Consider the following 24146-nt stretch of genomic DNA (forward strand, 5'->3'; position numbering starts at 1 on the left):
AAGAAATTCTACGACTATGATTATGACTGGATAGTTGAGTGGAGCCAAGCAAAGGAATGATGGAGGAGAGGTATTGAAGAAATTTTGCACTCGAAGATCAATCAATAATCTTGTACTCACTTACATTAGGAAAACTTAGTGACCCCGTCTTCTAGTGTCACAATCCACAGGCAGCATCTTGTGGAACATATTTTTGGCTTTTCAAATCAATTTTAGCCTGTCGCTCACTTTAGTGATCCTCAAGTCAGTAGCTTTACTGCTAAAATCCTGAAATGCAGGCTGTAATTATTTTTAGCTTCATTAAGTACTTCTAATAATTCTAAGATTTTTTTTGCACCAGTAGCATCAACTCTTCAGTATGTTTTATAATTCTACATTAGTGTTACCATCCCCCAAGTATCTTTTCGAATATGGTCTGGTACAAAATGTTATATGTATTGTCCCATCCAGAAGACAGGAAGGAATATATATATCTACATCAACATGGCTACTTTATAATTATTTTTTAAATGGACAAAGGCTTTTCCCTGACTAGCCATCACTCATACCAGAGGAATTTCTAACCTTCAGAAACCAACAGAGACCTTGTTATCTTTAAAGTGGCGCTAATTCCTCTCTGACTACAGAAAATCAAATTCCAAAGAAATGCACCAATACCCTTTACATTTCTAAGGCAGAGCTTTGGCCAATGGAGATGGCATCTCTGCAAGGACAAAAGGGACCCTGAATCCTCTATTAAACACCTCAAGATTTCAGACCTGGGAAAATACATTGTTTTTTTCAACACCCAGAAGAAGTGGGAGATATGACACATGACCTTCCCCAAGCTGCTAAGACCTGTAATATCGCCATGTAGAACTGAACCCAGGCAGTCTACCATTTTACCACCTAAAAAGGTAGCAGCAGAAAGAGCCCTGTCTAGGTAAATTGCCTGGCCCTCGTCTACACTGTGTATTACTGGAACATTAGAACTCCTGTATCTGTGCCTATAAGTCTCATTCATCTCTATGTGCCTTCTTCCATCATGGAAGTCCTTGCTTCTGGAGAGTCAGATCATTCTTCAACAGTTTCAACCTGCCAACTTCTGAAGAAGTGCACCACTGTACTTTTGATTCTGGACTCATGTGAAACCAAAACTCTTATTTTTATCGTAGTCGTGCTCTTGGCCCCTTTCTTTCCCTTATCCCTATTTTTTGTATGAGTGCAAAAAGGGCGGACATTGCGAAATCCCTTCCCGTGTTTTGTGTGTGTGTAAAATAAACTTTTATTTTACTTTATCTCGAGTTTGCTGTGGAGTTATTAATCGAGGATTGGATCACTCCAAACTAAAGGGTGAGGGAAAACACATCACCTCTTATAAAGGTGGAAATCAGAAATCAAGAAACATCTTTCTGTTTTCAGATGATAGTGAGAGGGGAAATCAGGGCTGTTCAAAAGAATCCCCCCCTGACTGTAACAGTATGCACAAAACATTAAATGTTACTGAACAGTTGCAGCACCCAAAGTGCATCAAGACTTCTGTTGCTTCCTCAGTGACCCCTGTGTATGTCTATTTTTGTATTCCTCTATTCACTGCCACTCATTGCTATTCCCCATCAACATACCTAGACTATTATCTTAAACTGTGCATCTAGACTGCTGTCCCTGTCAATATCTCCAAGCTAATGTCCCTGTCTTTGTGTCTGGGCTGGTGTCTACATAGTTAGAATGAGATCCTTGTCTGATTTGCTGTCTGCACCAATATCCATGCCTGTATCTCTATATTGCCGTGTGTGTGTCTGGGTTACTGTCTGTATCCAGATTGTGGAGCCTTCACCACCTCACAAAGAAGGGCATAGGCTCTTCTGACCCACAGTGATTGCTGAGAAAGTACAAGAAGGAAGTCCAGAACATGCACTATCACAGGTAAAGATAACAAATAACTGGTTCTCCAACTTTGGCTTTATTAAATTCAAAGCCACCTTTACACTCAAGCCTTGGAATTTGTCACATCACAGTATCCCCAAAATTGTCTCAGCTCCCAGTTTTCCAGCTCTCTGCAAAATTGGGTTCAACCTTTCCCCATGTGATTTGGAGGCATCAAGGGAATGAAATTGGTCAAACAATACAAATGGTGGTGAACTGACCTGCCATTTTACACTGCCCCATTTCACAGAATCTCACAGTGCAGAAGAGGCCCTTTGGCCCATCGAGTCTGCACCGACATGTGAGAAACACCTGACCTACCTACCTAATCCCATTTACCAGCACTTAGCCCACAGCCTTGAATGTTATGATGTGCCAAGTACTCACCCAGGTACTCCTTCCAAAGTGTATCACCTCTCACTTTTCAGGGTTAAATTCCATCTGCCATTTATCTGCCCATTTGACCATCCCGTCTATATCTTCCTGTAGCCCAAGACACTCAACCTCACTGTTAACCACCCGGCCAATCTTTGTGTCATCCGCAAACTTACTAATCCTACCCCCCACATGATCATCTATGTCATTTATATAAATGACCAATAATAGGGGACCCAGCACAAATCCCTGCGGTACATCACTGGACACTGGCTTCCAGTCACTAAAGCATCCTTCTGTCATCACCCTCTGCCTCTATGGACACACATGCCAAGGTCCCTTTGTTCCTCAGAACTTCCTAGTGCCATGCCATTCATTGAATACTTCCTTGTTAAATTACTCCTTCCAAAGTGTATCATCTCACACTTTTCAGGGTTAAACTCCATCTGCCACTTATCTGCCCATTTGACCATCCTGTCTATATCTTCCTGTAGCTCAAGACACTCAACCTCACTGTTAACCACCCGGCCAATCTTTGTGTCATCCGCAAACTTACTAATCCTACCCCCCACATGGTCATCTATGTCGTTTATATAAATGACGAATAATAGGGGACCCAGCACAGATCCCTGTGGTATGCCACTGGTCACTGGCTTCCAGTCACTAAAGCAGCCTTCTGTCACCACCCTCTGTCCCCTACAACTAAGCCAATTTTGAATCCACCTTATCAAATTACCCTGTATCCCACGTGCATTTGCCTTCTTTATAAGTCTCCCTTGTGGGACCTTGTCAAAGGCTTTGCTGAAATCCATATAAACTACATCAACTGCACTACCCTCATATGCACATCTGATCACCTCCTCAAAAAATTCAATCAAATTTGTTAGGCATGACCTCCCTCTGACAAAGCTATGCTGACTATCCCTGATGAAACCTTGCCTCTCCAAGTGGAGATAGATTCTCTCCTTCAGAATTTTCTCCAATAGTTTCCTTACCACTGACGTGAGACTCACTGGTCTGTAGTTCCCTGGCTTATCTCTACAACATATCTTAAATAGCAGAACCACATTAGCTGTTCTCCAGTCCTCTGGCACCTCCCCTGTGGCCAGAGAAGAATTAAAGATTTGGGTCAGAGGCCCTGCGATCTCCTCCCTTGCCTCCCTCAGCAGTCTGGGACACAAATCATCCGGACCTGGAGATTTGTCCACTTTTAAGCCTGACAACACCTCCAATATCTTGTCACTTCCTATATCAATTTGCTCAAGAACCTCGCAGTCTCTCTCCCCGAGTTCCATACCTTCATTCTCATTCTCTTGGGTGAAGACGGACGTGAAGTATTCGTTCAACACTCTAGCGATGTCCTCTGGCTCCCCCCATAGATTGCCTCCTTGGTCCCTAATGGGCCCCACTCTTTCCCTGGTTAACCTCTTCCCATTGATATACTTATAGAATATCTTGGGATTTTCCCTACTTTTACCAGCCAGAGCTTTCTCATATCCCCTCTTTGCTCTCTTAATTGCTTTCTTAAGCTCCACCCTGCACTTTCTGTACTCCACTAACGCCACCGCTGATTTGCTCCCCTTGTACCTGCTAACAGCCCCTCTTTTCCTTCTCATCGTATCCTGAATATCTCTAGTCATCCATGGTTCTCTGGGCTTGTTACTCCTTCCTATCACCCTAGAGGGAACATGTTGAGCCTGTACCCTCCCCATTTCCTTTTCGAACGCCCCCCCCGCCCCCCACCGCCGCTCTTCTGTAGATTTCCCCACAAGTAGCTGTTCCCAATCTACCTTGGCCAGATCCTGCCTTATTTTACTAAAATCCGCTTTTTTCCTCATTACAGCCAATTTGAGATTCCTGCTGCCCCTTATTTTCATTCTCCTGTTTTGTCTTTTCTTCTCCTTAAAGACAAAACTTTTTCACCTTTTTATCTGAATTCCCCTTCTCTTTACTGTATATTAACTTGTAGTTATTATATTTCCACGCCCTATGGCTGACCTGCTCAAACTCATCAATTACAGCATTCCCTCCTTTTCTGTGTAAAGCCCATGAACATGTCAATATTTCCCAGCTCCATGCCCACCTCTCTCATCCTTGCCTAGTTTTGCTCCTGCCTGTCCTGATGCATCTTCAGGAATGGCTCCTCCTCCATGCACTGTTGACTTCTCCAAGAATCCAGCTTTGGTTCCTTCCCCTTCCTTATCCACATGCTGGTTCTCAGTGACATCATCTGTAGTTATGAGGTATACTGCTGTACGTGTGTTGACAACATCCAGCTCTATTGCTGCTTGATCCCAAGCTGCCTCCTATGCTCTCTAAACTTCTAAATGAAAGAGAATAATATGAGACGTTCACTTTAAAATTCATTCTGTGGCTCATTATCAAATTACCTGGGAAAACTCATGGATCCTTTTGCACCAGAAGGAAACATACAGTTCCATAAGTGAAATGGTTTACCACCCACACTGACCAAATCCTATGCTCAAGACTGTGACAACTCTCTGAAGCTAACCCAGTGATAGTGCTGGGTCAAAATACCAACTACAAGTCCAAGTTTTTGGAAGAGGCTGAGGCTTTCTTTTAAGAAGCATTAATGGAATGAGTCAATAAAAAACTGCTGGCTTCAATTTTCTGATAATTGAGAAAACATGACTGACTAACCCAATGTGCCAGTACATGTGCACTATCAATAGAGAACAGGCCTTGCCAAAAGCCTTGCGTGCTCTGCTCCATGAATGGAGGTTTAGCCTAATATCCCAGCCCACATGCGCTGCACCATGGAAGGTAGGCCTGGCTGAATGCCCTGGCTCCTGTGCCCTGCACCATGAAGGGCAGATCTGGACAACTCTCCAAAAGGAGATGCTCACCCCCAAGTTGAGCAGGTTTGTCACAGAAGAGATTTATCCAGAGATCTTTAGCTCACACGGCCAGGAATCAGAACATCTGGCAAGGCAGAGAGTTTTTAAAGAGCTACAGGTCACTAAGTCACAGCAGAGACATGTGGGCAATACTGCCCTGTTTCGTGATGAAGAGATAGGGATGGCGACATATCAAAGAATGCTGCCCCAAAATGGGGCTGAAGGGCAGTAAAAACACATCTGTCAGCTGTATGTAAGAAAGGTTGCTAAGTCAATGCAGTCATCGAAAGCCCCTTGTCCCCAACCGTGAAAAGAGGAGAGATTTGCTAATATCTGGAGGAATGCAAAGGGAGTCAGGCTCCTCACTTTTGTGCACATTTTTCTTGTGGACAATCATTAAACATGCCACAAACTGAAGACAGGAACTCTCATATCAACTGTGAGGTACCATTTCAAACCTGGTACACAAACATTGCCTTCTTGCATGTACTCTTTCATTCAATCATTGCTGGATGATGCACTACTCCTAGAGATGGGGGACAGATCAAACACTATAGGAACAGGAGTAGGCCATTTAGCCCAAGTCTGTTCTGCCATTCAATTAGATTATGGCTGATCTGCACCTCAAGTCCATTTCCCTGCTTTTGCTCCACACCCCTTGAACAAGAATCTCGATTTCAGTCATGAAAGGTCCAACTGTCCCAGCATCTGCAGCCTTTTAGGGGAGAGAGAGCTCCTGATTTCCACTGCCATTTGTGTGAAAAAGTGCTTCCTGATTTCTCTTCTAAATGGCTAATTTTAAGTTTATATCGCCTTGTTCTAAATTCCCATATCAGAAGAAATCATTTCACTGCATCAGCCTTATCAAATTCTTTTAACATTTAGAACAATGATCAGATCATCCCTCAGTCTTTTATACTCAAGGGAATGCAAACCACAGATGCTTAGTCTTCCCGTTCAATAGCTAAGGGTTTCCTGAGGCAAGCAGCCTAGCAATTACTTCCCATTTATTTTCTCCCATTTAATTTCCTTATTTGTGTCACTATGAATTCTTTATGAATAACAGCCATTCCCATGCATAATGAAATGACTGTGGTCAGGCACCATTGAATGTTAAGACTTCAAATTGTTTCTGTGAACTTAGAACGAGGGGCCCAAATCCCACATAGGTGTGTCTACAATGTCTTAGAGAAGCCCGTTACACTGTGAAAGCTCAGAATCCTGTCTGTTGCCTCCTTTCCACAGGAAAAGCAGATAAAGTGTCACCTTATGCAAACACAGTATCTTTCACGTACTTGATCCCCACTCCCGCTCAGAGGTAGTTCTCACACCTCTGCACCAGAGGCTGTGGGTTCAAATCCAATTCCGGAGACTCGAGCTGACAAAATCTCAGCTGACATTCCAATGCAGTACCGAGCATATACTGCACTTTAAGAGGAGCTGCCTTTCAAATGTGGCATTAAACCAAGGCCCTCTCCGATGGACGTAAAAGATCCCACAGCACTGAAACAGATTGTGGGTCATAATCACATTGATGTTTCTGGGACATTGCTGCGTGAAAGTTTGAAACATGTTTCCTACATTAGAATGGTGGCTATACTTCAGAAATGCTTCACTGGGTGACAGATAGATAAAGCAACTCAAGGATAGCTTCATTTGGTGAGGCTTCCTGAACAATTCATCTTCATCTGAAGCAATCAGCATTGGAACCTAACAAATGTCCACAATTAACATTGTACACAGCCTTTCATTCATTCTTGGGATGTGGATATCGGTGGAAAGGCAGGCATTTATTCACCATCCTAATTGCCCTGACAATTGAGCTACGTCACTTCAGAGGGCAGTTAAAAGCCACATGTTAGTGTGGGACTAGAGTTACACATAGGCCAGACTCAGGTAAGACGGCAGGTTTCCTTTCCTAAAGGGCAGAAGTTCAGTTTTCAGCAAATCCAATAGCTTTGTGCTCACTTTTACTGATACAAGATTTATTTAAAAAATAATTTAAATTCAGATTCTCAAACAGGCATGGAGGGGATTCAATTGTATTCTCTAGATTTGTGCAACATAAACACTAAACTGTTCTACTCATGGCAACGAAGTGCTTTGAAGGAAAATGTTGACTGCAAAAAAATAGCCCAAAAAGAGAAAACTTTGAAGCGAAAATGACTAACGCATGAGGGAAAATAATAAAATTGTGCAATAATATTTTTATTTTATTAAAATATTAAATATTTTTTAATGGTAAGTGTATGTTTTCAGCAAACAATCTCTTCACTCAAGGGGTGGTCGCTGACTTATCTCTCAAATAGCAGCACAAGCTCGCAGTGAGAGGTGTGCGGGAACATGTCCACAGGTACAGCTAATGTTGGAGCGAAGGGATCACCGAACAGCTTCTTCTGCTGGTCAGGCGGGCAGCACAGTCTGAAAGAAGCAAGAACTGTTATAGCTTAGGGAGCAATCGCTCAACTAGGACGATGTTCTACTGGCTGTAACAGACCAGCAGGTCAATAAAATTATGAATTTTGATGATTATATCTCTGAACTATTCTGCACATGACCACTTCTGCTGGCACAAAATATGAAATTATTCAAATAGGCCTGATTTGTTTAGGGCAGTTTATGGTTTCAAATAATAAACAAATTTGTTTCCCACTTTTAATAATTTTTCTCAGCTTCCCTGCTCCTCCTGAGCCAGGGGCTTCTTTTTGTTGACAGAAGGGCTAACTGGGGCACAGCTAACTCTAACTGGGTTTCAGTCAGGGCCAGGAAAGGAAATCATGGGCTTTGGTGCTTCTCTTCTTTCTGGGTTCCTTATTCACCCCCTCCCACGCATACTGCCCCTCCCCCTCAGACATGCATGATATTTTTCCCCTTTTCAAGATTCACCAATCACAGAAAGGTACTAGCAAAATGATGACACCCACTGTTGGCATCTAGTTACAAATATCATTGGATATCTATGCAGCATGGTCATTAATATTAAGAGCACAACGATATAATGCAATGTTAGTTTTTGTGTTTCCTTGAAGTAATCCCACTGCGACAGTTAAACCAGAGAGAGTGAAAATTTTATTTTATCAGCATCATGCAATAATTTTAATTTGGCAGAAAAATTTGCTGATTGCTGCTTCTCGCTACAATATATTTTCAATATCTGCTATGCAACACTTTATCATAATGATTCAATACCTCAAAAGCACCAAGATAGAGTGGGATAACAGGAAAGGACAAGATTGAAGTCAATGGAAAAGACTCTTGAGAATCATTTGCAGGATAAAACAGGTTACTGATTCGCTAAGAGCCCATTACATGCTCCTGTTTTGGCAATTTCACCCTTCAAAGAACCTACTCACAGTAAACTTTCATTAGCAACAAAATAAACAGAACTCCAGCCATGATTCCACCCTCTGTTCGCAAGATAATCATGGATGACAAAGGCCATCTAACCCACCTAATCTCAACCATCCAGAATTACATATGTATTAGGAGGAGTAAGCCATTCGGTCCCTCGAGCCCACTCCACCATTTGATAACATCGCCTACATTATAGCAGTGACCACAGCTTGAAAATATTTAAGTGGCTGTAAAGTGATTTGAGACATTGTGAAAGGTGCTGGATAACTGTAGGTTTTGTCTTTCTTTCATTATATCTGCATACAATAGGCAGGGTGACTGCAGCAATGGTGAAATTGGAGACCCAATGTTGATTCTCTAAGGATAATTAATCACAAAGTAATCAACTGATGTCAGGAAAGTGGCTATGAAGAAATCACTACATTTAGAAAACAATTCAACTCTGTAACTAATATAACCTTACTTCTGGTCTCTCTGGCACCAATCCAAAATATACAATAAATGCATCTGCTTCTTTTATGCTAAAGACACTATCCTCAGGATTTGTCAATTAGACATCAACCAGCAGCATAGGAAAAATGTGCAGCAGATTGAAAAATTCAGATCAGCAATTCAGAGAAGAATGATACAAGGTACATAAATTCAGTACAGCCTTAATTCAAGAACTAGATTGTTTCCCTATCTCCCAGAAACTGTCATGCAATTATGTTGTACACAACTTTTACAGCCTAAAATGGAAAAAATTAATAAGAAATTCCAACAGCAAAAAAGTGACGTCCCCACCCCACACCTGACACCAACCCCTCCAACAACCCCCAATCTCCCCCCACCCCTCCAACCCCAATCTATTCTCCACCACAGCCCTCCAAGAGCCAAGCTTGCACCCAGCTATCCAACAGTCCCCCTCCCCCACCGCCCTGCCCACCCGTCCCCGCCCACATGCCATGCTTCCAGCACCCCCAATCTCCCACCACCCCTCCAAAAGCCCCAACCTACTCTCCACCACTCCAAGAGACACCCAACCTTCCCCCACCACTCTGCCAGACCCCGTTCCGCCTGCCCTTCTCCTTCCCCCTCCTCCAGCATCAACTTGGCTCCAAAATAGAGATTTTACTTCCCATTTTTCAACCAACTCCTCTCAGTTGTTGTGCTGCTGCCATTGACCTTCGGACAGCTCAGTGGTTTTTCGAAGGGCTTTTCAAAAAAAATTGGAGCCACGAAGCACCCCAAAGGTCAGAAGCAGCAGTGCAGCAACTGACAGATCAGCTTTATTAAAAAATCAGAACTCAGCTTGAACGCTCCGATTTTTTTTTTAAGTCAGTCTTTCAGGGCTGTAGCCCTGCAGCCTCTGGCTACTTGAGCTGGCGGTCAACAAGAAACTCTATTTAGAGCAACGGGCAAGGGCCCGCCCGAGCCTCCCGGGTCCAGGTGTTTGGCACCGTCTGCACCCCCCTCCCCTGGGCCCCGGTTTAAGTTGTCCCCAACGGAATACTTTAACCAGTATACAGCCCCCCACAATGGACTCCAACTAGGGTACAGATCCTCCCAATGGCAGTTTGACTGGGGCCAGCTGTCGTCCAATACTTTGCCTAAATAAGCCTGGACAGCAATTGTTGGCAGAGTACCCAACAGTGAAGGTCATCATAATAATGCCCATTCTGTTCAAGATTGTCCCCTCCCTCCACAATTATTTTTCAAGTGAATCAATGCAGCTTGTGAATTCGCCTTCATTTTTCTTCAGGAACCTCTTTTTACCAGTCTTCACTCTCCAGGTTCAGTCAGCATGTCTATCCAGTTCCTAGATCAGCCTCCACACTAGGTAAGTCGCCATCAACCAGATCAGTCTCCTTCCTGTCAGGTCAGCAAAATTTTGACTTTGCCAAAATTGCCAAAATCTCTCAACCTCGCCTTCACTAGTTGATCAAACAAAACTCCACCCCTGCTAATTAGAAGTGGGTGCATCCCTGGACTAACTGAGAGGCTATATCTTTTCAGCTCACTTGGTCCAGGTGATGAGGCTCCCTATCCAACTTCCAGGTGCATTGATTTAAATGGGAATTTGTGTGACTGACCAGCAGTAAAATGGCTTTGAATATTTGCCAACGCTACCTACTCAACAAAGTTCCTCATTGCTTCACCCTCTGGCTTGCAGGAGATGTACACAAGCCTCCGGATCTGCTCACAGTTACGAATTGCTCGCACCACCCTGTAATCTGAAAGAAACAAAAAGTATATATGCCTCATCATCCATAGTCTAATAACTTAACACATTCCTCTGCTCAGAAAGCCTGTGACTATTCAGTCACTCTATCAGTAAAGCTGGTCATTCATCAAACCATATGCCTCAAATAAGAGGCCCTCATTGAAAGGCGATTCCCACTTTGCTTTGATACAGGAAAATCTGTGTTATCCGGCATGCTCCAGGAATGGGAGGTGCCAGTTAATCAAATATGTTGGTTAACTGAGATTTGAGTTCCACATTTTCATTCAATGAGAAAACTCCAGGATGATCATGAGAAAACTCCAGGATGATCATGCAGTTTTTGAGGTATCACAAGAGGTGCAGGAGCACAGGAATTGAATGAGCAGCAGACGGAAGATGGTGCTGTAAAGCAGAGGGACACTGAGACCAAGGTGAGGATTGGCTGCCGGTAACTAATACCAGTGAGTTTGACATCTCCAATCAAAAAACAGACCCGGTCCCAGAATTCCAATTAACAGAGAATTACAGTTGGTAGAGTGTGGGATAACAGAAGTTTTACATCTACCAATCCAAGGCCAACATTTGTTACCCATCCCCAAGTGCATTTGAGAACAGCAATGACCATCTCCAACAAGAGCAAATATAGCCATCTCCACTTGACATTCAATGGCATTACCGTCACTGAAACCCCCACAATCAACATCTATTGATGAGAAACTGGAACCGGACCAGCCATGTAAATACTGTGGCTACAAGGGCAGGTCAGAAGCTGGGAATTCTGTAGTGAGTAACTCACCTCCTGATTCCCCAAAGCCTGTCCATGATCTACAAGGAACAAGTCAGGAGTCTGATGGAATACTCTCCACTTGCTTGGGTGAATGCAGCTCCAAAAACACTCGAGAAGCTTGACACCATTCAAGACATAGCAACCCACTTGATTGGCACCCCATCCACCACTTTCAACATTTATTCCCTCCACCACTGACGCACAGTGGCAGCAGTGTGTACCAAGTCACCAAAGTTCTTTCTATAGCAGCTTCCAAACCCACGACATCTACCACCTGGAAGGATAAGGACAACAGATAAATGAAAACACCATGATCTGCGAATCCCCCTCCAATTCGGTAAAAGCAAAAAACTGCGGATGCTGGAAATCCAAAACAAAAACAAAAATACCTGGAAAAACTCAGCAGGTCTGACAGCATCTGCGGAGAGGAACACAGTTAACGTTTCGAGTCCGTATGACTCTTCAACAGAACTAAGGAAAAACAGAAAAGAGGTGAAATATAAGCTGGTTGAAGGTGGGGTGGGACAAGTAGAGCTGGATAGAGGGCCAGTGATAGTTGGAGATAACCAAAAGATGTCACAGACAAAAGGGCAAAGAGGTGTTGAAGCTGGTAATATTATCTAAGGAATGTGATAATAAAGGTACAGATAGCCCTAGTGGGGGTAGGGGGAAGGGATCGAAATAGGCTAAAAGGCAAAGATAAAACAATGGATGGAAATACATTTAAAAATAATGGAAATAGGTGGGAAAAGAAAAATCTATATAAATTATTGGAAAAAAGGGGGATCGGAAAGGGGGTGGGGATGGAGGAGAGAGTTCATGATCTAAAGTTGTTGAACTCAATATTCAGTCTGGAAGGCTGTAAAGTGCCTAGTCGGAAGATGAGGTGCTGTTCCTCCAGTTTGCATTGAGCTTCATTGGAACAATGCAGCAGGCCAAGGACGGACATGTGGGCATGAGAGCAGGGTGGAGTGTTGAAATGGCAAGCGACAGGGAGGTCTGGGTCATGCTTGCGGACAGTGCTGGCTTGGAACTATACCGCCGTTCTTTCACTGTCGCTGGATCAAAAACATAGAACTCCCTTTCTAACAGCACTGTGGGTGTACCTGTACCAGATGGACTGCAGCAGTTCAAGAAGGCAACTTACCACCACCTTCTCAAGGGCAATTGGGATGGACAACAAATGCTGGCCTAGCCAGTAATGCCCACATCCCATGAAAAAAGGTGGCGGTGTTATTGAACCGCTGCAGGTACACCTACAGTACTGTTAGGGAGGGAGTTCCCAGATTTTGACCCAGTGACAGTGAAGGAACAGTGATGTAGTTCCAAGTCAGGACAGTGTATGGCTTGTAGAGTATTCCCAAGTGTCTGCTGCCCTTGTCCTTCTAGGTGGTAGAGGTCACAGGTTTCAAAGGTGCTTTTGAAGAAGCCTTCCCAAGTTACTGCAGTGCCTCTGTGTGCTGGTGGTAGAGGGAGTGAATGTTTATGGTGGTGGTTAAGGTTCCAAGCTGCTTTGACTTGGATGGTGTCGAGCTTCTTGAGTACTGTTGAAGCATCCAGGCAAGTGGAAAGTATTCCATCACACCCCTGGCTTGTGCCTTGTACATGGTGGACAGGCTTTGGGGAGTCAGGAGGTGAGTTACTCACTGCAGGATTCCCAACTTCTAACATGCTCCTGTAGTCACAGTATTAATATAGCAATATAGTTCACTCTTACATCCATCTGAAATGGCCTAGCAAGCCACTCAGTTTTATCAAACTGCTACGACGTCTACAAAAAGGAACAAAACAAGGCGGACCAACCAGAATCAACCTAGGCACTGGAAACGACAACAGCAAAAAAAGTCCTGTCGACCCTGCAAAGTCCTCCTTACTAACATTTGAGGGCTTGTGCCAAAATTGGGACAGCTGTCTCACAGGCTAGTCAAGCAACATCCTGACGTAGTCACACTCACAAAATCATACCTTACAATCTCCCCGATGCCATCACCACCAGTCCTGGGTGCATCCTGTCTCAACAGCAAAGACCCCTGAGAGGTGGCGGCACAGTAGTATACAGTCAGGAGAGAGTTGCCCTTGCCCTGGGAGTTCTCAACATCGACTCTGGGCCCATGAAGTCTCATGGCATCAGGTCAAACATGCGCAAGGAAACATCCTGCTGACTATCACCTACCACGGTCCTTCAGCTGATGAATCAGTACTCCTCCATGTTGAACATCACTTGGAGGAAGCACTCAGCGTGGCTAAGGCACAGAATGTACTCTGGTTGGGGGACTTCAATGACCATCACCAGGAGAGGTTCGGGAGCAGCACTACTGACCGAACTAGCTGAGTCCTAAAGGACATAGCTGCTTGACTGGGTGTGCGGCAGGTGGTGAGAGAATCAACAAGAGGGAAAAACACACTCGACCTCGTCCTCACCATTCTATCTGTCGCAGATGCACCTATTCATGACAATATTGGTAGGAGTGACCACTGCACACTCTGTACCACCACCATCAAACCAGGGGAATCAATCCTGGTTTAATGAAGAGTGTGGGAGGGCATGCCAAGAACAGCACTAGGCATACCTACAAATGAAGTGTCAACCTGGTGAAGCTACTACATGACTACTTACATGCCAAACAGCGAAAGCAACATGCGACAGACAGAGCTAAGCGGTCCCACAAGCAATGAATCAGATCTAAACCCTGCAGTCCTGCCACATCCAGTCGTGAATGGTGGCCAATTATACAACTAACTAGAGGAGGCAACTCCACAAATATTCCCATCCTCAATGATGGAGAGCCCAGCACATCAGTGCAAAAGACAAGGCTGTGGCATTTGCAACAATCTTCATCCACTGGTTGGAGTCATACCTAGCACAAAGGAAAATGGCTGCAGTTGTTGGGGATCAATAATCTTGGTCCCATGGCATCACTGCAGGAGTTCCTCAGGGCGGTTTCCTAGGCCCAACCATCTTCACAGTGTTCACAGAATCACAGAATAACAGTGCAAGAGAGGCCCTTCGGCCCATTGAGTCTGCACCGTCACTTGAGAAACACCTGACCTACCTACCTAATCCCATTTACCAGCACTTGGCCCATAGCCTTGAATGTTATGACGTGCCAAGTGCTCATCCAGGTACTTTTTAAAAGGATGTGAGGCAACCAGCCTCCACCACCCTCCCAGGCAGCGCATTCCAGACCGTCACCACCCTCTGGGTAAAAAGGTTTTTCCTCACATCCTCCCTAAATCTCCCGCCCCTCACCTTGAACTTGTGTCCCCTCATGACTGACCCTTCAACTAAGGGGAACAGCTGCTCCCTATCCACCTTGTCCATGCCCCTCATAATCTTGTACATCTCGATCAGGTTGCCCCTCAGACTTCTCTGCTCCAATGAAAACAACCCAAGTCTATTCAACCTCTCTTCATAACTTAAATGTTTCATCCCAGGCAACACCTGGTGAATCTCCTCTGCACCCCCTCCAGTGCAATCACATCCTTCCTACAATGTGGCAACCAGAACTGCACACAGTACTCCAGCTGTGGCCTCACCAAGGTTCTAAAAAACTCCAACATGATCTCTCTACTTTTGTAATCTATGCCCCGATTGATAAAGGCAAGTGTCCCATATGCCTTTTTCACTACCCCAATAACATGCCCCTCCGCCTTCAGAGATCTATGGACACACACGCCAAGGTCTCTTTGTTCCTCAGAACTTCCCAGTGTCATGCCGTTTATTGAATACTTCCTTGTCAGTTGCTTCATCAATGACCTTCCCTCCATCATAAGGTCAGAAGCAGGGATGTTGGTGGATGATTGCACAATGTTCAGCACTCCTCAGATACTGAAGCAGTTCGTGCCCAAATGCAGCAAGACCTGGACAACATTCATGCTTGGGCTAAGTGGCAAGTAACACTCATGCCACAACAGGTGCCAGGCAATGATCATCTCAACAAGAGAGAATCCAACCATCTCTCTTTGATATTCCATGGCCTTAACATTGCTGAATCCTGCACTAACAACATCCTGGGAGTTACCATTGACCAGAAACTAAACTAGACCAGCTATCTAAATACTGTGGCTACAAGAACAGGTCAGAGGTTGGGAATTCTGCGGCGAATAACTCACCTCCTGGCTCCCCAAAGCCTGTCCACTATCTATAAGGCACAAGTCAAGAGTGTGATGGAATACTCTCCACTTGCCTGGATGAGTGCAGCTCCAATAACACTCAAGAAGCTTGACACCATCCAAGACAAAGCGGCCTACTAGATTGGCACTGCATTCACCACCTCCAACATCCACTCCCTCCTCCACTGATGTATAGTGACAGCAGTATGCACCATCTACAAGATGCACTGCAGCAACTCACCAAAACTCCTTCGATAGCACCTCCAAAACCTGTGATCTCTACCACCTGGAAGGACAAGGGCAGCTGATGCACAGGAACACTACCACCTACAAGTTCCCATCCAAGCCACTCACCATCTTGACTTGGAATTATGTCGCCATTTCTTCAATGTCACTGGGTCAAAATCCTGGAACTCCCTCCCTAACAGCACTGTGAGTGTACCTATGCCACATGGATTGCACCAGTTCAAGAAGATGGTTCGCCACCACCGTCTCAAGGGCAATTAGGGATAGGAATAAAAATTCTGACCTAGCCAGCGCCGCCCACATCCCATGAAAGAGTAAAAGACAATGACTAATTCAGTCAAGTTCCTTACAATGGTAACCCTCAGGATGTTGACAGTGGGAGATACACCGATGGGAATGTCATTGAATATCAAGGGCAGATGGTTAGATTCTCTCTTGTTGGAGATGGTCATTACGTGGCACTTATGGGGCATGAATGTTACTTGCCACTTATCAGCCGAAGCCTGGATATTGTCCAGGTCTTGCTGCATTTGGACACTGACTGCTTAAGTATCTGAAGAGTTGCTAACAGTACTGAATAATGTAAAATCACCAGTGAATATCCCCCTTTCTGGAGGTTATGTTGGAGGGAAGGTCATTGATGAAGCAGCTGAAGATGTTTGGGCCTAGGGCACTACTCTGAGGAACTGAGGAACACTGGGGCTGAGGTGATTGACCCCCAACAACCACAACCATCTTCCTTTGTGCTCGGTATTACTCCAACCAATGGAGAGTTTTCCTCCTGATTCCCACTGACGTCAATTTTACTGGGGCTCTTAATGCCACACTTAGTCAAATGCTACCTTGGTGTCAAGGGCCGTCACTCTCACTTCACCTCTGGAATTTGGCTCTTTTCTCTAAATTTGGACCAAGGCCATAATGAAGTCTGGAGTGGAGTGACTCTGAAGGAACCCAAATTGAGCATCGGAAGGCTATTTGTTCCTTCAAGTCTGCTCTGTCATTCAATCAAGGTCAACTCCTCATTCCGAGGCTGTGACCCCATGTTCTAGATTTCCCAGTCAGGGGAAACATTTTCTCAGCATCTACTCTGTCAAGCCCCTTAAGAATTTTGTATGTTCCAATTAATTGTCTCACTCCTCTAAACTCTGGCAACATAGGTTCGTTTAATCAATCAATCTCTCCTGATAGCACAATCCCCTAATCCCAAGAACCAGTTTAGTGAATGTTCATTGCACTCCCTCTAGGGCAAGTATGTCCTTCCTCAGGTAAAGAGACCAAACTACAGTACTCCAGGTGTGGCCTCACCAATGCCCTGCATAATTATAGTAAGACTTCTTTACTGTTATATTTCAATCCCTTCATAAGGGAAGCTTACATGGTATTTGCATTCTGAATTGTTTGCTTCCTGTAATTGTGATTCATGTACAAGATTCCCCTGAATGCAAACATTTCCCAGTCTTTCACCGTTCAAAAATATTGTTTTTTTCATTTTTCCTACTGAAGTGGATAACTTCACACTTCACAATATTCTATGTGGGGTTGAGGCCACAAGCAGATCAGCCATGATCTTACTGAATGATGGAGCAGGCTCAAAGGGCCTCTTCGCATCCTCCTTACCACTTACTTTCCCACCTAACTTTATATTGCCAGCAAACTTGGATATGTTACACTCAGTGCCCTCATCTAAGTCATTACTATTGAATGTAAATAGCTGAGTCCCAAGTACTGATCCTTGTGGTACCTCTGGTCTTAAAGATAATTTGGATTTGTGCAATCAGGTGTCGGTGAATGGTATAAGATCTTTGCCACATTGTGCCACCCAGAGCTAGAACCTAGCACAGTGTAACAAGATCTCTGACACACTGTCCTATATTTTGGCCCTGGATCTGACTGGGTTGCCAAAGAGCAGGGATGGATATGTATATAACAATCTAGAATTTCATCTCACTGCATGAGGTAAACAAGGTAAATGAAACATATTTTAACTAAAAGGTTACATCTCTTACGCAGTCCAGCCCGGGATGGATTCACAACAGCAACGAGGGCCTTGGCATCCTCCAGTGAGGGCAGCAACTGTGGTAAAACAATCTCTGCTTTACCCTTGAGGAACTCACAGTTACCAATGCCTGCAAGAGGGAATAAGGAAAGCATAAAACATGTTAACTCCAGCTATGGGTAAAACTCAGGCTAACATCTGACTCCAGCGTTGATGCACATTGGAAACTGTGTCAGGATGAATGGGCCGTGCGTTTCAAACTCTTTCTCACTGCACAGATTCAGAATGGTCACTCACTGCGTATATTTTTAGGGACTATTCAACCCATTTATTTCCTCTTCTGTTATCTGCTGACTTCAGCCAAAGATGGGCAGAGGTCAGGTCCAAAGCTCTGACCAGCAGCTGACTGATAAAAGTGGTCCGCAAGTCAATGCCAGCGTCAGCTCTCCTTCTAAAGCTCTGCCTTCCTCAGGCAACGCACCTAATCCCTGTTTCTCTGCTGGAATTCCGATAAGATCAGGAATTAAATGGAAATCAATAAAAAATTATAGAAAAGTGAACTTTAAAGGGGGAAATCAGAAAGTGATGGCATACATGGAAAGGACTAGCATATGGTGGGGAAAGGTGGTGGGGGGGGAACGGGGAGGGGTGGTGAGGGTCTGTAATATGATGGCATGATAGGCCCTTAAAGGGCCAGAACAAATTAAAATTTCCAGGAGGATGGCAGCTTACTGAGTAACATGTAAATTCAGGCTGTGGGGAAAACAGAAATCTTTTGGAGTCTGGTTGATCCACGGTTGATCAGCCAGCCAATATCCACTGTTTGCACTAATGCATCAAGAATGGCCCCTTGGGTGAAGTCAACTTGAGGAAATCATGTTTCAGCTCATTTGCATTCAAATTCTTGACACTAAAAGAAAGCAAGAACTATATGTAATGATTGGTGACACTGCCCCATCAGCAACATACCATTAAGCATGGCATTGTACTGGGCATCCTCCACAGCCTGATCAATTAGCTCAATTCCTATCACTCTGGCTGCTCCTTGGCACACTGTCAAACCAACAGCTCCTGAAAAACAAAACAAAGCACTCAGTACTTACCAATGCATTTATTTTGTATCTAATATTCTCCTCCAGCACAGCAGTCGATGCCATGTTCAAATGACGCTTTGGCATTTTTGCCTTAGACACCTGCTCCAAACCATGTTTGAAAGGAAGTTTGCATAAAGGAATTAGGGTAGATCATCATTCTATTTCTTTCTGATCTGCGTGGCAATTTGTACCGATACCTCAATTCATCCCTTGTCTTTCTGTACACTATGCAGCCTTAGAACCATGTATAAAGTTTAACTGCCTCTTCCCATCAACTTCTACAAATCTTTAGCTGCTAATATGAACAGATCTCGGTGCTCTAATTTAACATTATTCCATAAAGGAGCAACCGTGCCGCGACACAACTCTGTCAAAATCTCAAGGCCTACAAATATAGCAAGCATGAATTTTTTTGGTATTTATGCAAGGTATTTAACTTGGGTTCAGCATCACAGGCCATTCCCACTCCCACCCAAGCAAACAAAATACTGCAGATGCTGGAAGTCTGAGATAACAACAGAAAAGGCTGGAAACACTCAGCAGGTTAGACAGTATCTGTGAACAGAGGAAGGTGGGCTTAATGCTTCAGGTCCACAACCCTTCATCGGGAGCTCTTGCTGAATATGTAGAGTACGTGAAGTACGGGGAGGTGAACCGCTGAATTTTTCATTATTCACAATTTAAGACACCAAGCATAGCTCATTAGCATCTTAAGTGCCTACTCTGCTGTAGAATCCCACTTATCTTTTATCAAAAAACCTGCAGGGGCTCTCCCAGTTCCTTGTCACAACTTTGATTGTAGTGAGGGTGTGAGAAGCTATGCTACATATATTAGGTGTTTGGATTCTATTTTGCATTGAAGGTTGCATTCTGTGATTAAAGACAATTCTTCAAGAAATTTTCTAAAATAGGCTGTATCTGGAGAATGTCAACAAGACGGCCTCAATCTCCAAGTGTGCTTACAAAGCTGGTATCAGCCTTCATCATATAAGATAGATTTTTTTGCAATTCCTTATGTACTTCTGACCCACTGATAGATACATCTGTGTGTTTGACAACTATATGTTTACCTTTTCTGTACATGCAAGGTGGTGAGGCAGTTCTTGCCCTGATGCCCATTGTGATCCGCGAGCAAGATAGCAAGTCTTGGCTAATGGTAATTAATAGAAACCAAGGGTAAAGGTCATGGTGGATGTATGATAAGGGATAAAAGCAAGAATTATGCAGCACAAAGTTAGGAAAACTGATGCTCCTCAGTTCAGCAACTGTAATGTGAGGTCTCCCACATACCGATAAGTCAGTATTGGGAGGTCTGATGGCGCATTGCGTGGTGTCCGTGTCTCTGAGCCAGAAGCTCTGGGTTCAAGTCCCACTCCAGGACTTGATGGCCAAGGAAGGTGTATTCAGAACTTGGCCAAACAGGTTAAGTATTAACCTGTAAATCCTTCCAATGCACGCCAATGGCAGGCGGCAAGAGCAGGAGAGGTTCCTGGTCAGCCATGTGGTGGAAAGAAAATTGGAGCCTCTACCACTCAGGCTCCTTGGAACCTGTTGGCTGGACGGCCAATGTGGATCAGATTGACCCCAACAACACGAGTTTTGTTTTGGAAATCAATCACAATCTGAATATTCCAAAAGGATATCTGAAGGCTTGGTCAGTATCCAAATGCGTCATATGATGCAGCAAGAAAACATAGATAAGGAAGGTCACACCTTTTGCATCTTTGAACTTTACAGTGTGTCTGGGCCAACTGGTCTCCATATCCATGGGCTACAGAGAAAAAAAAATATTGCCCAGGATTCTTGGTCCTCATCACTATCCAGTGCCATGCTGAACTATATCTGATGTGAGCTGGGGTATGGGATGTGAATTCTTGGCGAGCAGAGGAGTGGATTTGGCAGTGGAGGCCCCACCAATGATCCTATACTGATGCTCACTAATCAAACTTGATAATGGAGAGTCGCCATTTGGGTCAGCTACAAGAGGGCTTTTAGTTCTTTTGGAACTGCCTTCAGGAATGGAGAGAAAAAAAAGGGGCAATTGAGAGGAAAACAGATATTGGACATCCAAGGTGAAACAATTACCAAAGCTGGATATGGCCAACGAGCCTCAGGCAACACATCAGTTCCTTGAGGGTCAGATTCATCAGCTTTGACCAGATTGTCTAAAAGATATGAGAAAGGAATAGATTGGGACTTTCATATGGATCAAGCACACTTCTTGATAAGTCAAAGTGGGAGTGTTATTGTCTGTCCATGAAGAGCCACTATCCTTTCCCAACCAGAGTTAGTCGGGCACCTTGAGAGGTGAAAGAGAAAACAAACAGAGAAAATATAATACTTTTCCATCATTGTCCAACATCTTGGTACACACCGTAATCCCACATACCTGTACCACAGCAGACATCGAGCACTATATAGTCACCATCTGCTCTGATCAGGTCACGAACGGTTTGATACAGGACCTCTGCTCCTTCAGTGTTCACCTGGAAGAAGGCATCTGGAGAGATTCGGAAGGTCAGGCCCAATACTTCCTCAAAGATATAGGGAGCACCATAGAGAAGCCGATAGGGTGACTCCTTGTGGAGGCAGCGGGTCATTGTGCTATCAGTGAAAACACACACCATTACAAAAGAATCTCCACATTAGAGAAAAAGGTTAAGGATTAAGAAAGGTATGGAGCCAACAAACCCATATCCTCCACAGATCATGGACAATTGTCTGTTGAGAGTACTGCCTTTTAGATGAGGCCTTAAAAACTGAGGCCTTTTCTGCCATTTCAGATGGTTCTAAACATTCCATGGTACTATTCAGTGTCCAGGCCAATATCTATCTCTAATCTAACATCACTAAAAGCAGATTATTGCACTGTCGTTTGCAGGACTTTGTTGTGTGCAAATTAGCAGTAAGATTGCCTTTTTATCGACTCTCATCCTAGTTTTCAGATGCCTTGTATAATTCTGGTTCACTTATAGATACATCTATGTGTTTGACAATGATATGTTTACCTTTTCTATACATGCAATGGGAAAAGGCAGTTCATGTTTTGTCTTGAGCTCCACAGCAGCCTTTTCACCGCCACCCAACCTCAGTACCACAAGACCACTAGTCTTTGGAATGCTGAGCTAATGGTAATTAATAGAAACTGAGGGTAAAGGTCATGGAGGATGACTGATGTCATGGCCTTTTAGCTAAGGGAAAAAGTGAGAATAATGTAACACAAAGTTAGGAAAATTAACAGTTGGACACTCTGCTACTGAGCTTAGCAAAAGTAATACGAGGTTGCCTGCAGCCTTCACATCTTTTGTCATCTGTAATGTATTGTCACATTACAAAAGTGTTTGCATTTCAAAGATATTTCATCATTGGCTATGCCTTAGTTCCCTGGGTTGGCAACTACCATCGATGAACCTTGGAAAAGATAAAACTCAATGACGTTTTCTCTCCACTCTCCAGTCGCAACTGAGCAAAATTGCAGAATATCAACCCAACTTTACCATCCGTATTTACAGTTTAGCCCAGTGTAATCCAAGTCAGCAAGAAATGATTACAAATTTCTTATGGTAAATGATCAGTTCTATCCAGCCTCATCCTTGTAAACTTCAGTTTAATTTTTAAACAGATATTTAGCCAACTTCTGACTGCCAGATTTTTTTAGGGATGGTTGGGTGACCCCTATTGGCTCAGTACAACACCATCTCCCACACCAGTTGTCCTGGTGACTGATCCTAGCAAGATTTGGGCTGAATCATTGGGTTGCTCTGTTTCATAAACCTGTGTCTACCTAGAATTGGGCTGACAGCACTTGTGACATTCCTGCAGCCAGGTATCTGAATGATTGATAAACCAAGAAAAGTTGTTTGCTGATGGGTTGGAACTCTAATTGTAAGTCCAAACTAGAGAGCAAGCTGCTTATCAGCATCAGCAAGGTTAAGAGAGAAGAACAAGTACCTCTCCTGAAAGTAGAGGGAGGTCAATTCACATACAGCTCCCGGCCCAGTGGTAAAATATTCCACCAATGATTTCTGATGTTTGCTAATTTCCTCCTGTAAAATCAAACAAATAAAATTCCACAAGAACACTCTACATATCTACATACATCTTCCTCCTTGATCCCCACTCCCTCCCCAATGGAACAACCAAGTATTGAGCTCATCATATTGCCACAGGACTTCACTGAATTCTGCCAAACCTGCTCAACAAATAAGTTGAAGGGGGCAACATCCCATCTCCTTTTAGTTCCCAATCATTAGTCAGGCACATAGGAATGGACAAAAGAAAAGGAAATCATGACTTAATTTACAAACTACAAGGAGGGAAGGTTTGAATCAAGCATACCCCAGGCAGCAGAGCAACCTAAAAGAACGTGTCTTTCCATAGGCTTACTGCTCCTTTGACAGTTTTATAGAAATCAAGAATGGGTTTTGAGGAATAGATGTCCTTTCCTGATTCACTGTCAGTTCAGGAGCTGTACTGAGGCTAGTTTGAAGAAAAGCTAAACCAAACCTCCAGACACAAATGGAAAAGACAACCCACATCCAACATGAATTACACAAGCTGTAAAAATAGTTCAGTAGAAAAATTTTACTGTATTGTTGGAAACGCCTGAGGCAGAGATACAGACTAGTCAGCATGGCTCAGTGGTATCATTCGCACTTCTGACTCAGAAGGTTGTAGGTTCAAGCCCCATCCCCAGAGAGCTGAGCACAAAATCCAGGCTGACACCCCAGTGCAGTACTGAGGGAGCTTTTCAGATGGTCTTTATAAGCTGTTGGCTGTCTGCCCTCTCATCAGTAGAAGAGATCATCTGATTACTATCACATTGCTGTTTATGGGCTCTGTTTTGCCCAAAATAAATGGTGTTTCCTACAAAAACAAGTGGCTACGCTTCAAAAAGTACTTTGCTGGTTGTAAAGCATTTTAGGATGTCTTGCAGTGATAAAAGGGACTATATAAATGCAAATTCTAATCTATATTTTCTTAAGTCTTTCCTTAGAGAGAGAAGGAATGGCAAGTTGCTTCTGGTAGCCACGGGATGTTAGAAGTTAATCTCCTACACCACCTGCAGGATGTAACATGGTGGTGCCAAACTGCACCTGCGGTTACATTCTGCTACATGAGGGAGTCTGTGATGTGTGATATGCATAAATGATCAGATACAACCAACTCGATTGGTCTTGTTCTCTGACAGAAAACCAACATGGCTGAGCAGTAC

The 24146-nt window shown here is 43.9% G+C and overlaps 1 protein-coding gene across 4 annotated transcripts in view; it reads right to left on the reverse strand.

The window, feature by feature from the left end:
* Positions 1-7347: 7347 nt before the first annotated feature.
* trmt2b (tRNA methyltransferase 2B) overlaps positions 7348-24146 on the reverse strand; it is a 35544-nt gene continuing 18745 nt past the window's right edge. For 2 of the 4 annotated variants that reach the window (XM_078546947.1, XM_078546946.1), the window contains exons 8-13: positions 22883-22977; positions 21321-21535; positions 18807-18908; positions 17848-17967; positions 10606-10705; positions 7348-7559 (exon numbers count right to left, since the gene is read on the reverse strand). In XM_078546947.1, coding sequence (XP_078403073.1) covers positions 7433-7559; positions 10606-10705; positions 17848-17967; positions 18807-18908; positions 21321-21535; positions 22883-22977 — 759 coding nt within the window. In that variant the 3' untranslated portion in view covers positions 7348-7432. Of the gene's footprint in view, positions 7560-10601; positions 10706-17847; positions 17968-18806; positions 18909-21320; positions 21536-22882; positions 22978-24146 lie in introns of all 4 variants that reach the window. The other 2 variants (XM_078546949.1, XM_078546948.1) reach the window with 2 other exon arrangements.

Source organism: Cetorhinus maximus, chromosome 8 (assembly GCF_964194155.1).
Source record: "Cetorhinus maximus chromosome 8, sCetMax3.hap1.1, whole genome shotgun sequence".
NCBI lineage: Eukaryota > Metazoa > Chordata > Chondrichthyes > Lamniformes > Cetorhinidae > Cetorhinus > Cetorhinus maximus.